The 14,221-nt window shown below is 38.6% G+C and overlaps 1 protein-coding gene across 1 annotated transcript; it reads right to left on the reverse strand.

Moving 5' to 3' along the window:
- Positions 1–346: 346 nt before the first annotated feature.
- dipk1c (divergent protein kinase domain 1C) lies at positions 347–11,706 on the reverse strand. Its single transcript, XM_060869623.1, has 4 exons — positions 11,016–11,706; positions 3,230–3,952; positions 1,812–1,976; positions 347–854 (listed from the first exon to the last, which is right to left on the reverse strand). Exons 1-4 carry the CDS (start codon positions 11,226–11,228, stop codon positions 591–593), a joined length of 1,365 nt encoding a protein of 454 aa, XP_060725606.1. The 5' UTR covers positions 11,229–11,706; the 3' UTR covers positions 347–590.
- Between the last annotated feature and the right edge of the window lie 2,515 nt (positions 11,707–14,221).

Here is a 14,221-nt window from a genome sequence, read left to right on the forward strand (position 1 = left end):
GTAATACATCTTGTCTTCTTCTTCTTCCTTCCTTGACCCGTGGTCGTGTTTAGTCTGTCCTTTTCGACCCAGGTTGAGCTGACAGCTGGAGACCAACTGGAACATGATCTCCTTTGAGGAAGGATTTGTTCCTAAAAGGCAAATGCTAAGATGAAGGGATCTACAGAATTCTTCCACTACACTGCGAGTGATGAGAAACAAATGTTGGTTTGAACTTGTTTGAGTTTTTCTGCTAGGTGTTGATATGGAACCATTAAACAGCAGACAAATGAAAGGCAGCTGTTGGTGTGTGATGCAAATTCACACGAGATGAAAACGTCGAAACGATGAAAATTTATTTTATTGACGTTTGCAAATTTACATCGATTTTTTTTATACAAAAGTTATTTACAGTACATCAAGATTTTTTTAAATCTCTAAAAATTACAACTCTGCTATATTAGCATAGGTGTTTAACTACTATTACATTTAAAACTCCACAGTGTGACTACAGTCGAAAGGTAAACCGTCTAAGTGAAATAAACCATGAACTGGAGATGAGTTGATCCGCAATAATTTATCACTACAAAGCATTGTCTTCAAGTGACCGCTCAAAAATTGAGTGCCGTATGGATGCGTCGTTTTGCGTGTGCTTGCTTTCGGCTCTGATGATCGGCCGAGTCCTCCTGGACGAGCTGCGTGAGGAGGCCCTGTAGGCGCAACCTCATGGTCCGGGAGCGATCTGCGTCCTCTCCGACTTCTGTCTCCGCACAATCCTGCACCGCTTGCTGAAGCTCCACCTGAAGGGGGCGCCCCGCTTTTTCCCCCAGCAGCGTGGGAGAGAACCACGAGCGGAAGATCTTCTCACAGATCACCTGTACAGAGAAAGAGAGAGAATGAGAGCTGATGAAGAGTTGACCAACAACGAGGCCAAATGGAAGGCTTCAACAGGAAACAGTCATTATCTGTATGACCTCCTGGTTTTATTTCATGGCCCTGATCACAGTCATCGGTCATATTCTTATTTCATATTGTTTAAAGGGGACAGGAGCTGAAGATATGCTCATCTCCTTGACCTGGCATTCTGAATGACACAAAGCCCCTATTGTTCTGAGTGGCAGGACAGACAATAGGATGGCAGAGGTCATCTGGTGGCGTGATAAGTGATCAGCGATGGAGAGATGGGCTCTGTCTGAGGCATGGAGCTGGACTTGGTTTCATTTCGCTCAGTCGTCTGTTAGCTGGTCTCCTTAAAAGGGGGCTTGCACTGACAACAGGTGATGATTTTGATTTTTATCATGAAACGATGAAAGCGAAGATGTGATAAAGTTTGGTTCAATTATAGTATTTCATTAAAATGCAGTATATATATATATATACATATTAAAAAAATCAAGCTCACAGCTGAAAATAAGCCGCAGGTATATAGCCAGTGTGACTTTATAATTTCTTTGTTCTTGTTTTTACCTAGAATTTGAAATCATTCTTGTTTCTCCTGACCACAAAGGTTTCTTATTTCAACACTCAGTGACATTTATAACACATAATGATGGTAGGCTCCAGCCCAAACTCTATTCAGCCTTATCACAAACTTAACATTCCGCACATTGTTCACGTTAATGCTTGAGCTGAAGGATTGACTTTCCTCCATGACCATTAACACAACAGGTTTTTTCTTTGAAACTGCTGTGCATTTTTTTTTTAGAAAATTTGAAATGCCTTGCTAACAAAGAAGTGTTAAATGAATTATTATTAATGTTCTATATTTTTAAAAGAGATACACGCACACTAAAAAGTAACGTAAATAGAAGACGTTAATGCATTAAACTTGCCTGAAGATTGCTGTTTTTGCGTTTTGATCCACACTTGTTTTTCTTTGCGTTACATTTGGAGATGCAGTCGAAGAAATTGCAGTCGTTGTCGTTGGTGCAGTTTTGCTCGAGAATGTCCTGCATTTTTGGCTCGAAAAAAGCCATGTCCACGTCTATAGCTGCCACCTGTCGAAACGAATTCCAAGAAAACGTAGGTTTGACTAAAAATTCTGCATGTCCATTTACAGTATTTATTTATTAATACAGACATTTGCCACTTTATCCTAGTTTGTCTCACGGTAGATCTGGAGCCTATTGTAAAACACTGCTATATAGCAGACACACTCTGGAAAATACTAATAATTTACTGTATAATTAAAATAATAAAACATGAACTATAAATTGAAATAAGATAAACCTAAATACAACAATGCTAAATGAATTTATATTTCTGTTACATTTAACATTTATGTTCAGCCTTAACTGTGTAAATAAGCTGAATACTAATGATTATACTGTGCAGGACAGTGTTTACTTTATTACCATGTAGAACTCAAGCTATATTTAATCCTTTTAGCTCGTAACACATGTTCTGTTTAAATCGAACCTTCCAAGAAACTACAGATTTGGCAATGCGCACTAGCATAAACATTAACACACATTCACGACTGTATTACATGTGAATCAAAACAAAGTTGAACCTTTTTGGGCTGTGTTAAACAGTTTCACATCTAATGCTACACAAACGTTTACACAAGTCAGTCTCCTGCAGCTAATTTGATACCGTTGAATTTATGTCTGGTTGTTTTTAATAATCTGAGAGTTGCAATGGAATATAGAAAGAAAGAGAGAAATAAATGAATTTCGTGAATTTTTTTATATTTTTAACCAAAGTATTAGCTATTGATGGATATTACTTGCTCTTAAGTTTTAAGCCTTTGGGATAAACAGAATTAAGGCTGAAAATAAACTTCCCCATTACACTGAAATCCTGTTTGTTTTCTAAAAGACCTATTTATCTGTCATGAGAATAATTGGTGAGTGCTAAAATGAAAAACATTTATCAACCTATCAAAAACATGTCCAATTATTCTTCATAAAGGGGAAAACTAATGCCACACCGAACCGGCTTGCTAATCTTTTGCAGAGAACGTTGCAGTGTGTTTATTATAAATGAGCGTGCTCCCACTTTTTTTTGTTGCTGTAAATTAGAGTGGTTTAGAGGATCCATTTGTTGAGACGACAGCCGAGACCGTGGGTGAATCTTAATTCCGTGACCTTCTCTTGTTTGTATAAGGTTTTTATTGTTTCCTTAGTGCAGCATGCTGGCCTTAGGCACAGCTTAATGACAGCTTTACCTAGCTTTCTGAACTGAGTCTCCTGTTATTTTAGCTGTTTTCCTGAATGAATTCTAGAGACAGATGAAAGAAAATACTCACCGTCAAATCCTGCCTGATGGCAAAGTTCTCAGGTTTGATATCACAAAGGTGCAAGTGATGAGAAAAGTCATTTTCAAAGTGGTCCACCATGTCCAAGAAGCTCAGGGCAACCCGAGGAACCATGTCTATCTCAGTCAGTGTGTGTCCTTCTCTACTTTTTGGGCTCTGAGAGAACTCCTCCAGCGAGAAGATATTCTGGTCCCATGCGTGGCCAGCAGCAAGATATTCCACTGCATAAAAATGGCCACAGGAGCCCAGCACCTTGGCCACGTGGTCTGTCAGGTCCTGCATCACACGGAGAAAGGCATATTCCTCCTGTTGGATCAGAGCCCAGAGTGAGGCCAGCTCAGCCCTTGAGTACAACTGGGACCTTTTTTTTAGTTTCTGGCCCCAAAGCCTTGGTAGCGTCAGGTTACTCCCAGCCTCCAGGCCCAACAAGTTCTTAATCTGCAAAGTTGCATAAAACACTACATCCAGGGGTGAAAGCTCCTCCTCTGCACCCACATCACCTGCTGCGTCCTGGTACTCCAATAGAACCAAAGCCTCATAGGAGGTGAAATTCTCCAGTTTAGATTTTAGGACAATCGGCACGCCTCGCCATCTGGCCGCCATCACCTTTTTTCCATTTTCGTAGTAGAGGCAACGCTTGTATTCCACATGGCCTCCCATGCAAAGGTCTTCACACAGGTCGCCTGTTAATGCACCTTGTTGGTATTCCTCACACTGCAACACAAAGCACAGTTCGGTTCACTTCACCTCATGTTATAATGCATTCATATGTTATTCCATACAGTATGAATGCATTATAAAGAACCCTTACTAAAGAAACCCAACCCTACTTATATTGAACTGAGACTTTTTTTAAAATGAATTATATCATAGATATTAACTGGAAATCTTCTAAAACACTGTGTGTTATAAACACTGCTTGTAATGCAGGCTGTTAACAATTTATAAATGCTTTATAACCATAGCTATAAACAATTCTAACACTATAATAATGTTTTATAGTTCATTAGATCAAGAATGAATGGATCATATTATGTTACAATGCATTTTCATAAATAATTGTAACCTTTCTAAATTGTATGCCGCAATAAAAAGTGTAACCGGATGGACGTTTTAATGTTGATGCTTAACACTTATCAGAACATTTGATAACGCTTTATTAAAAGGGTACCGAAACGCGGTACTCATATATGACACATATATTAGAATCGCAATTATATATAATTATATAGGTGAAAACTCATAAAGTGGCATTAGTGAGATTTTTTTTTTCTGTGAGTGTTTGAACATAAATTTGAGGTTGTGTTTTTTGTTGTTGTTGTTGTTTTGTTGTGTTTAAATTTCTCTTTAATGGTTTATTCCTTACATGTACAACTTCATGCCTGTGAGAGATTTTCTTTACTGAAGTCATTTGCACAGATGATTACATCTCCTCATGTCGTGTGATATTATCACTCATTCATAGAACAGGTAAGCCGAGGTAAAAGCGTTGCTATGGAAACAGAGAAAGTGTGGTCTCAGAAAACACAAAATGAAGACATAACCTCAGAAGCGTTCGCTTGGATTTTGTCTAACAGTTTGCTTGACTTGTAAGTTTGCTGTGATCCCTTCCAAGAAACAATGCAAAAAGGAGATCATAAGCATTACAGCTTATTCTTTTATTGCAGAACTATTTCTCTGTGTGAGGAAAGACAAAACTGTGTCAGTTTTGGACAGATTCACTATGTTCTGCATCATCTCTATGTGGGTAAAATGACAATAAAAGCTTCTTGACTTGATTTGATGCTGCACATCACACACATAATTGCTTGGGGTAAACTTTTCTTCAAATGTGGTTTTTAAACCCAGTTCTGTCATTTCCAGTATGCTCAGAATTTTATTTTACTTTAATTATACACGTCGATAGAGCTGCAGGGTTACACAAACCCGGCTCAATCATTTCTGGATAAACAGACAGCAGCTTGTTAGGCGTGAAAGCGATTTACATTCGAGTCGATCCGTTTCTCAACTTCCTCCGCTTCAAAATTCACACACCCAGATGTCTGATAGGATTGGAAAGCAAGGCATGATTAGTGCATCACAAAAGATTAGCTGCAAATCCTCCACTGCCACATTCCTGTGTAAACAGCTGTCATCTCGAGTCAGCCAAAGGCCGAGCAGGTCAGCTAATGGTCCTGATTGCATTGACGTTAGGCACATTAGTGATAGCAATATCTTTTTCTAATCATCATCCATCAAAAAGATTTTCTGTGTCTCTTACTTCATCGCCCAGCTTCAGTGTGCCTTGATATATGAAATATTTGGAGTATTTGTTTTGTTTGGGTCAGACTCATGTGTTAAAGAAGATGTATAATTTAGCCTGTGTTTACTTTGCTTAAAATTGCTCAATCGCTTCACGTGCAACTTTGAGATGATTTTCTTTTAAAACAAAACAAAGTACTACGCGCGCTATTCTCCGACTATAAACTAAGGTTATACATCACTATAATTTCACATGACATTTTACTTAACTGGCGAAACTTGCGGAAAAGCTTTAGTTTATTTGGGTTAGCACTGAGCATTTGGTCCAGGCTTTTTCTGACTCTGACTGGACATCTGCCACTTACCGCACATCCGTTTGCATTCCCAAGATTTCTTAACCTTGCATCATTTTGGTCAGCAGCTGTTTTTAGCTTCTGTGTCTGCATGTAAACTTTCCCACCATGGAATAGTTGGATAAGGTCCAACTACTGTATACCCTGGCTTTCAGTGTTGTATTGATGTGTTTTTTATTTACTTCTGTGTCGTACCGTATGTCACACATACTGTCGATGCTGGCTTTGCTTTCAGATCACTGGACCTTTTGCGTTCTGAGCATTCTGCAATGCCTCAACCTAAAGATCATGTCAAGTTTATAAAGCTGTACGTTTACAACATTCAGCAGACGCCCTTATCTAGAGCGACATAAATTTTTAACTAATTTTGAACATCTTGGATTTGGACTCACAACCTTCCAATTGGTAGACCAACACCTTAACCACTACGCTACCACATCCCTGTCAATCTGTACACAAACAGACTGTAGTGTAAGTTTCCTTATACGGAGCATGTACTGTAGGGTCTAAGCACTAAATAAACAGCAGTTCCAGTTTGTTTTTCACAGCTGAAACCTGTTCTGTGCAGCCATACATAATCAACTCGCATATATTTGAACAACACTTCGTTCTGCCGTGGTCACGGAAAGCTGATGAAGCGTTCAACGTTAGATTCTAATCCCCAGATGTGTACACTGATTATCCTGGACACGATTGCTAAATATATAATAGCAGTAAATTGTCTTAATGGTTTCTTAGTCCCGAAAAAAAAAACCCGCTGCTAATTTAAAACATACTCTGTCCTTTTTGCCAAAGCAGTGTGTTTTGTCTTACTCTTTATAATCTGCTTTAAACATCTCATTTTTTTATTGGAAAAAAATGACGTAAAAAGACGTAAGAATACAGACAGACAGGTTTGTTTGTTTTTTTACTTAAATGTGCAGGTTTGTCTGATTATAGTGATTATAACTATTGCAACAACAGGAGAAGCAGTTTTTTTTTTTTTTTTTTTTTTTAAACTTTATATGAACTTGGTGAGTAATTATAAAATACCATTCAAAGAATAGGTCTTAAAAATAGTACTCAAAAATTCTGTTTCTCCGGACCATGAACTTCTCGGCATGCTCTGTGTGTGTGTGTGTGTGTGTGTGTGTGTGTGTGTGTGTGCGTGTGTGTGCACCACCCAGGGCTGAACCATGAACCTCACTCACTATTGGCAGAATCCCCTGAAAATAAACAACTAAAAACATACATCCAGAGAAGATCCTTGTTGCCCCTTATCAAGCCACACACACACACACCCACACACACATACTGTGTATATCCACACAGTTATATGGACTATATAATATGCATAATTATATTTATAAATATAATCAATTCTATACTATATTATTGTGTAATCAGATTCAGTTTCTCTTGGCATCGAACACAAAAAACGGAAATTGTCCTGAAGTTTCTTTTGTACCAGTTATACAGGAAGTGGAATTTATTTTTCTTTCATTCATGAACAACTTTAAAGACCAAATCTATTCGAAGATCTAGCAGAAATTTAGACATCTTTAAATCTGTAGTCTTAAATGCGTAACTACTTTTAATACTGCATTTGTATACCGTACTTCAGCAACCGTGTACATGTAGATCCAGTATATAAATCATGCATCACCGAGTCAGGTTATGACCCAAGGCTACAAAAAACAAAAAGAGTTTTATGTAAAAATGGGAGAAGTAAACCGTTTTCAGATTATACATAAGAAATACGGCCTACATAATGCATTAAAAGTTATATATCGATATATAACGTATAATCAATTATTCATCACCCTATTCATGAGTAACTTGTTGTTTCTTTTGAGGTGAGTCCTCGTGAACCGTCTGTTCTTGATCCCTGTGTTGTAGTATAAACAGGCAAAGCAGCAAGGCCCTGCGGCACAGTCACAGACTCTACCGGCTATTTCATTAACGCTCGCTGAGAATCGACCTGTAGCTTAGGTGGCAGGTGTGAGTACTGATTAAAAAACGACTTGTGTTTAAGCAATTACTGAAATGTGCTCAGCCTCAACCTCTGCTATTTATTTGGTTTATTCATGTTTATTGAGTTATTTATCGAAGCATGCTGATTAGAACGGCGTCTTAGTTAATAAACGAAGAAGACATCGGGTGTACACGTCTCTGTGTTCGCCATTTAGTAAATGAACTCTTAAAAAAAAAACAAAAAAAAAGGAATCATAAAGCATCCTTTTGACCTGAGCTGTCTCTTCTCAGCGGATAGCAATTTATACAATGTTTAACCCTTGTATGTTGTTCGTATTTTTGTTACTCAGCCAGTGTTCGTGGGTCTGCTGGACCCGCTGCATTTTTGGGTTTTTAATTCAACACAATCAAAAATTTTATGTTAAAATATTCTACAGATGTTTACTTCATCCCAGTTACAAGCAATATAAACAGCATATATGGTTAATATTTGCCCTTTACCTTTATTACATCAGATTTTTAATTAAAGTGCTACTCGTTTTTTGTTGTTTTTTAGTAAAATGTAAAAAAAAAAAAAGAAAAAAAAGAAAATCAAATTTAATCAAGTTATGAGAGGAAAAAAATCAACAAATTTACAAGGGAGCAAAGTTTTTCAAAACTATTGATGTTTATGAATATGGATCTCACAGACCCGAACAACATACAAGGGTTAAATAAATACATACATTTAAAAAAGGCAAATTAATTTTACAAATCTATTTGAAATGAACTATTTTAACGTAGTTCAGAGGATGCGTTTCAGCTTGAAGGTATTATCAAGCCGAAAAAAGAAAGTACGAGGGTTAAAATAGATTCAATTGAAACCGATAAAAATTAGAATTGAATTTTATTTTCTTTCTATAGGATTCCAGACACTTATTAAGTGCTGGAACAATCGAACTGAAGGAAATGGTGATTATGTAGATCAGTAATACACTTTGTCACACTTATTTGCAATAGAAAATGCTAAATTATAAATGAATTAAAACAAAAACTCTTTTTCCACTCTTGATTATTTGGTAAATGTCTTCAGTGTAATAAATAGAAATTTATTTATTTATAATAGGAAAAATAGGACAAAACCTAATGCTCAATACTGTATAGTCTGATTCTCAGCAGAACTCAGTGTTCTGTAAAAATACATTTTTGCATAATTAAAGTTTATGCCTAAATCATTTAAAATGTTTACAGTTTTGATTAAAATGCTTTAAGGCTTTAAGCAAGCCTGTTTCACTTTAAAAATCAAAATGAATCTCTATTTATTTATTTTTTCAGATATTAACTGATCGAACGTCGTTCGGTTATATGATCCGATAAGACGAGCGTGTTGCCCTAACATCTCACTGTGTTTATGAGTCATGAGGTGAAGTTCCCAACAGGCGTGTTACGTGCTGAAACAAGCTGAGCTCGACTCGTGTCTCGACCCGGCTTCTCTCAGGACGTCTTCACGTCGCAAGATCTGCTTGATTTCACCTCGGCGAACCGTGGAAATATTTTGACAATGCCTTTATTGTGTGTCACATCACTTTTTTTCCTTTCTGTCACAGATGTGGCCTTTATAACGTTTCAGGTCGGATCAGGGTGCGCTTGATTTTAAAAAGCCACATAAAAATTTGTTCTGCTTCCTTCTTCTGCAACCTGTTTCCTTTAAGCAGGTGTAGGACTGTATATAAATCCTGCATCTGAAGCGTATTTCCTTTTTTAGAGCTTGTGCTTCTATACAGCATTTAACATATAGTTGGTGTCTTTGGATCTCCCTCTCACATCATTTTGCACATATAACATTTATTATACAGTAATTCTTAAATTCCAGCACACTCGGGTTCATCTAAACCGAATACAGTGTTCCAAGTCATTAATTAGCCCTTGGTGATCCCTTTAAAGTCCCTCCAGACTGATAGATAGTTGCCGCTCTGTTTCTACACCCTGTCTTTAATTAGAAGAATTTGGCATGGTGCAGAATTCCTTTGCTGGCTCCTACTGAGCCGTGGAGACATTTTGCCCTCGGGTGAATTGGAGCTGGAACAGTGCTTGCCTAGATGATACCGTTTTCAAAACACACTTAGGAAAGAATTTGTCTTGAAGCCTCATACCGCAATGTTTGATTTATGCCTTATTAAACTCGAGACTCTCATTTTGTCCACATAACAGGTGAAAAACACTGCGATTAAAAATCTAAAACCTAATTTTATTGGGCCGCTTGTTGGGAATAACTCTGGTGTAATATATTTATGCCTAATAACCAGCTACCTGTCAATGGAGTAAATCATAATATCATTATAATTGTGTAATATATCCTTTAATCTGGAGTTTCTTCCTGTAAGAGTATAAAATCTACTTAAATATCTATTATGTCCAAACATGTTTCTGAGCATGTTTACTTCTCTGCTACACTGAACTCTTTAATATATTTAATATATTGAATAGTTTGTTGTTTTTACTGCACCTCTTTAATCTAATTTCTTGGTGGAAACTTAATCCTATAAATTTGTTACGCATCGTGTCAATCTTTCAGAGAGAATTTGGAGCTGAAAAGCAAAAAATTGTTGCACCGTCACTTATTTGACACGGATTTATTCCACAGTACAGAAAAAGCATTTAAAGTCCCGTTGATGTTAAGGAACACTACAGAATCACGTACTGAAGCTTGGAGGTAATATAACCAATGAATCATAGGCTGACAGATTAAGCCTTTGCAATGCCATGTTTATTATACCTTTAAACATTCATCGGGTTTTCCGACGGTGAAACTCAAATTGAAATAAATGAACGAATCTCCTGCAGTCCACACGGTTTGTTATTTTGTCTGTTGTCTGCTTTGTTTTGCTGATGCTTTACGTACATAGAACGCGTGTGACAACCTGCTGGAACAGTTATATAAAGTGACTGAATCGTGTTGGATCATAAATTGCCTGCTCTGGTGTAATCGATCAACTCTGTGTTAAACAGACACACGTTTCTGACAACCGTGCCTAAATACGTGAACTCGAGTCACGCACGAGGTTAAAAAACTCGAAACGCTGCGGTTTTGTTTATACGTGACTCTCATCCATCAAATATAAAACTTTTTACACTTCCTACCTTTACTGTGCCTACATCATTATTTAAAACGTTCTGACCTCACTGTTAACGAACGTACAGATATACAGTGAAATTTGGCAGGTGATACCAAGCTGCCACTGTTGACCTACCAGTCTCTGGAGAATCCTCCTGCTCTTATCATCCGTGCAGAAGTCGGAAAACATGGTCGTGTGCACGAAGAGTAGGCCACTGAGTAAGAGCCATGAGGCAAGCCAGAGTATGAGGAAGAGTATGGCACTCCTGCGCCGCACTCTCGCCCTGAGCCACCGCAGCCCACAACCCCCACGGCCCAAACCCGCGGCCCGGCACACGGCCCGGAACATCGGGCACACGCTTTACCCACTTCAGCTTCCTGTGTGCTTTAGCGCTCCTCCTGCAGGCATCTGTGGTGGTCTCAGTAGATTGTTAAAGGCTTGGAGTCCTGCTGGCGCTCCTCCTGCAGGAGGTCTGAGTGTGTGTGTGTTCTCCTCTGCTCCTCCTCTCTGCTCTGGGATTCTCCATGCTGCTCTAGAGATCTTCTCACATGTAACTCCTCAGTTTCTTTTCCATTGGTTTGGGACTGGGTGAGACTGGCAGTGCCATGAAAAGCTCCCGTTTTTCAAAGTGGACTTGTTCCTTTCTTACTATTTTACAGTTCTTCTTCATACCCACAACCTCTCTCTCTCACTCTCTCTTACTCCTTTATACCATTCTCACTGTTTCTGTGTCATGCTCCCTCATCTGGCTTACAATTCTCTCTCTCTGTAACTCTCTCAGCCTCACTCAATCTTACCCTTTTACTATACTCCACCTTTCTCTCTCCCTCTCCCTCTCTCTCTCTCTTTCCCTCTCCAGTTCTCAGATGCCCGCCCCTTTCTTGAGGACTTGCCTCCTTTGGGTTGCTTTCTTCCTGTTTCCACGGCAGCCAGGCCTTCTCAGCAGGCACACTGACTCTCAGCTGTGGTGTTCAGTGCGTTCTGCCAAACTCCTTCCTATGCCATGCAGACAAAACACAACAGAGCAGTGAATGCAGGACTGTTTTTCCAACTGCTCAGTATTCTCAAACACTCCACAGCTTCTAACCAGGTTACGGATCTCAAGCACGGTAGATTTACAGCTAAGATTCCTCACTGCATCTGCAGTAAAAAATGTTGTCATTGTTTAACTGAGTTGCTGAATATTTGATTCAGAAAGCACTTCTCTGCAGCGAAGTAATGAAGCAAAACTTGAGATTTGATTTGCACTGACTGGATGAGCGAAGGCGGTTGTGTTTTGTTCTTCTAATGAGCTGAACCCCACGAGTGCCTCAGTGTGACTGTTGTTATCTGTTGTGTTGAAGAGACAGCAAGTGCTCAGAATTCTTAATAGCTCATTCATAGCAGAAGAAGCAGCTCCGTCGTACACCAGCTAATATCCGTCCGTGTTGTTTTTTAATAAAATGCTTCACGTTATGTTAATTACACAGTATCCTGTGTGCTCTGTGGCACACTATTCTCCAGACTCATTAATCCTTCCTGCAAATCAGAGATCCTTTTGAGATTTCAACTGCAATGTACATTTTCAAACATTGAACACACACACAGAAAGAGAGCGAGAGCGAGAGAGAGAGAGAGAGAGAGAGAGAGAGAGAGAGAGAGAGAGAGAGACTCAAACTCTAATGATCAAAGTGTATGCTACATCCTTTAACTAGTCCTTTATAAAATGCAACATAAATTGCTTAACTTTTTTTTTTTTTTTTTTTGCCAGCAGAAAATCCACAGTCATTTTCACACATTTTCATTCACACCAGAAACACAGTCTGAAACACATTGATGAATTATCCGGATGAATTATCATTTGGCTCCCCCTAGAGGTGTGACTCGGTGTTTACACCACTTAATATTTCTCCAAATTGAGTTAGTGCACAAATCTTTAAGCCTGAAGATCATTAAGCATAAACATGCTTTGATTGACAAAGAGTAGTAGGATTACATGAGGAAGAGTACACAAATGTAAATAAGATTAACCGGCATTCTCATCTCCGGTGAAGTGAGATAAGAGAACTGGTATTAATAGTCTCTCAGGAAACTTTCATTTAGTTTGTGTGGAGGAAACCTCACAGGTTCCAGCTCCACTTGAATGATCCCTATACATTCACAGGCCACCGGTGATCGGCCAACTTTCTTCAGAATGATGTCGCTTAAACACCTCTAACAACACCCCAAACCCACTTTAACTCGCTCCTCTAGACTTGGTGGAGCAGCAGCACTACTCTAAAGCTCTTCCTGGTTGTCCAGCTCCTCAATGGCTCATGACTTTATTCTATCTGTCAATACGCACAGCTCATGCCTGTGAGTAAAAATGGAAATAACAGTCTCATACTTTTTTTTCCCCGCGATTATGAAAGCATTTCCAGCAGAAAAAGAAACCCTTCGTTTGATATATATCTATTGTTTGATATATCTATTGTTTGAACACAACCTTCTGTTCAGTAGCACATAACCTGAAGCACTGAGCTACCACTGGTTTATTTATTGAGAGAATAAATTAGGCATGCATCAGTCCAGGTGCAGTTTTTTAACTATTTTCTTTCTTATATGGATGTGGTAGCCTAGTGGTTAAGATGTTGTTCTACCAATCGGAAGGTTGTGAGTTCAAATCCCAGGTCCACTAGGCTGTCACTGCTGGACCCCTGAGCAAGGCTTTGAATGAATCCTCATTGAATCCTCTGTGAATCATCAGTGATTCCTCAGTGAATCCTCAGTGATTCCTTTGTGAATCCTCAGTGATTCTTCAGTGAATCCTCAGTGATTTTTCAGTGAATCCTCAGTGAATCCTCAGTGAATCCATTGTGAATCCTCAGTGAATCCTCAGTGAATCTTCAGTGAATCCTTTGTGAATCCTCAGTGAATCCTTCATGAATCCTCAGTAAATCCTCAGTGATTCTTCAGTGAATCCTCAGTGAATCCATTGTGAATCCTCAGTGAATCCTCAGTGAATCTTCAGTGAATCCTTTGTGAATCCTCAGTGAATCCTTCATGAATCCTCAGAGAATCCTCACTGAATCCTCAGTGAATCCTCACTGATTCTTCAGTGAATCCTCAGTAAATCCTCAGTGATTCCTCAGTGAATCAGCTTATTGTTACAGAAATAGTTTATGCAGCATGTTCTCTATCAAAGTCTCAGTGAATTAATGGTTACTATGGCAATGATGACAAATTAAGAACAGTGTTTTAATATAAACTTAATATTTCTGTAGCTGCTGTTGAGCAAGATTTAAGTGTTGATGTGTAATGAGAAATTGCTTATTCAGTAACACCTAACATCAGTGATACACCATCAGTCCAACAGAGGGCAG

The sequence above is a fragment of the Tachysurus vachellii genome, chromosome 5, assembly GCF_030014155.1.
Source record: "Tachysurus vachellii isolate PV-2020 chromosome 5, HZAU_Pvac_v1, whole genome shotgun sequence".
In the NCBI taxonomy this organism is placed as follows: Eukaryota; Metazoa; Chordata; class Actinopteri; order Siluriformes; family Bagridae; genus Tachysurus; species Tachysurus vachellii.

What these genes read in the sequence shown, in the direction of transcription:
- dipk1c (XM_060869623.1), bottom strand. Translation starts at nt 11,228, where the DNA reads ATGTTCCGGGCCGTGTGCCGGGCCGCGGGTTTGGGCCGTGGGGGTTGT. An exon ending in CCATCAGGCAGGATTTGACG is followed by an intron (nt 1,977 to 3,229) that starts GTGAGTATTTTC and finishes TCGTTTCGACAG; the next exon opens with GTGGCAGCTATAGACGTGGA. An exon ending in GCAAAAACAGCAATCTTCAG is followed by an intron (nt 855 to 1,811) that starts GCAAGTTTAATG and finishes TTCTCTGTACAG; the next exon opens with GTGATCTGTGAGAAGATCTT.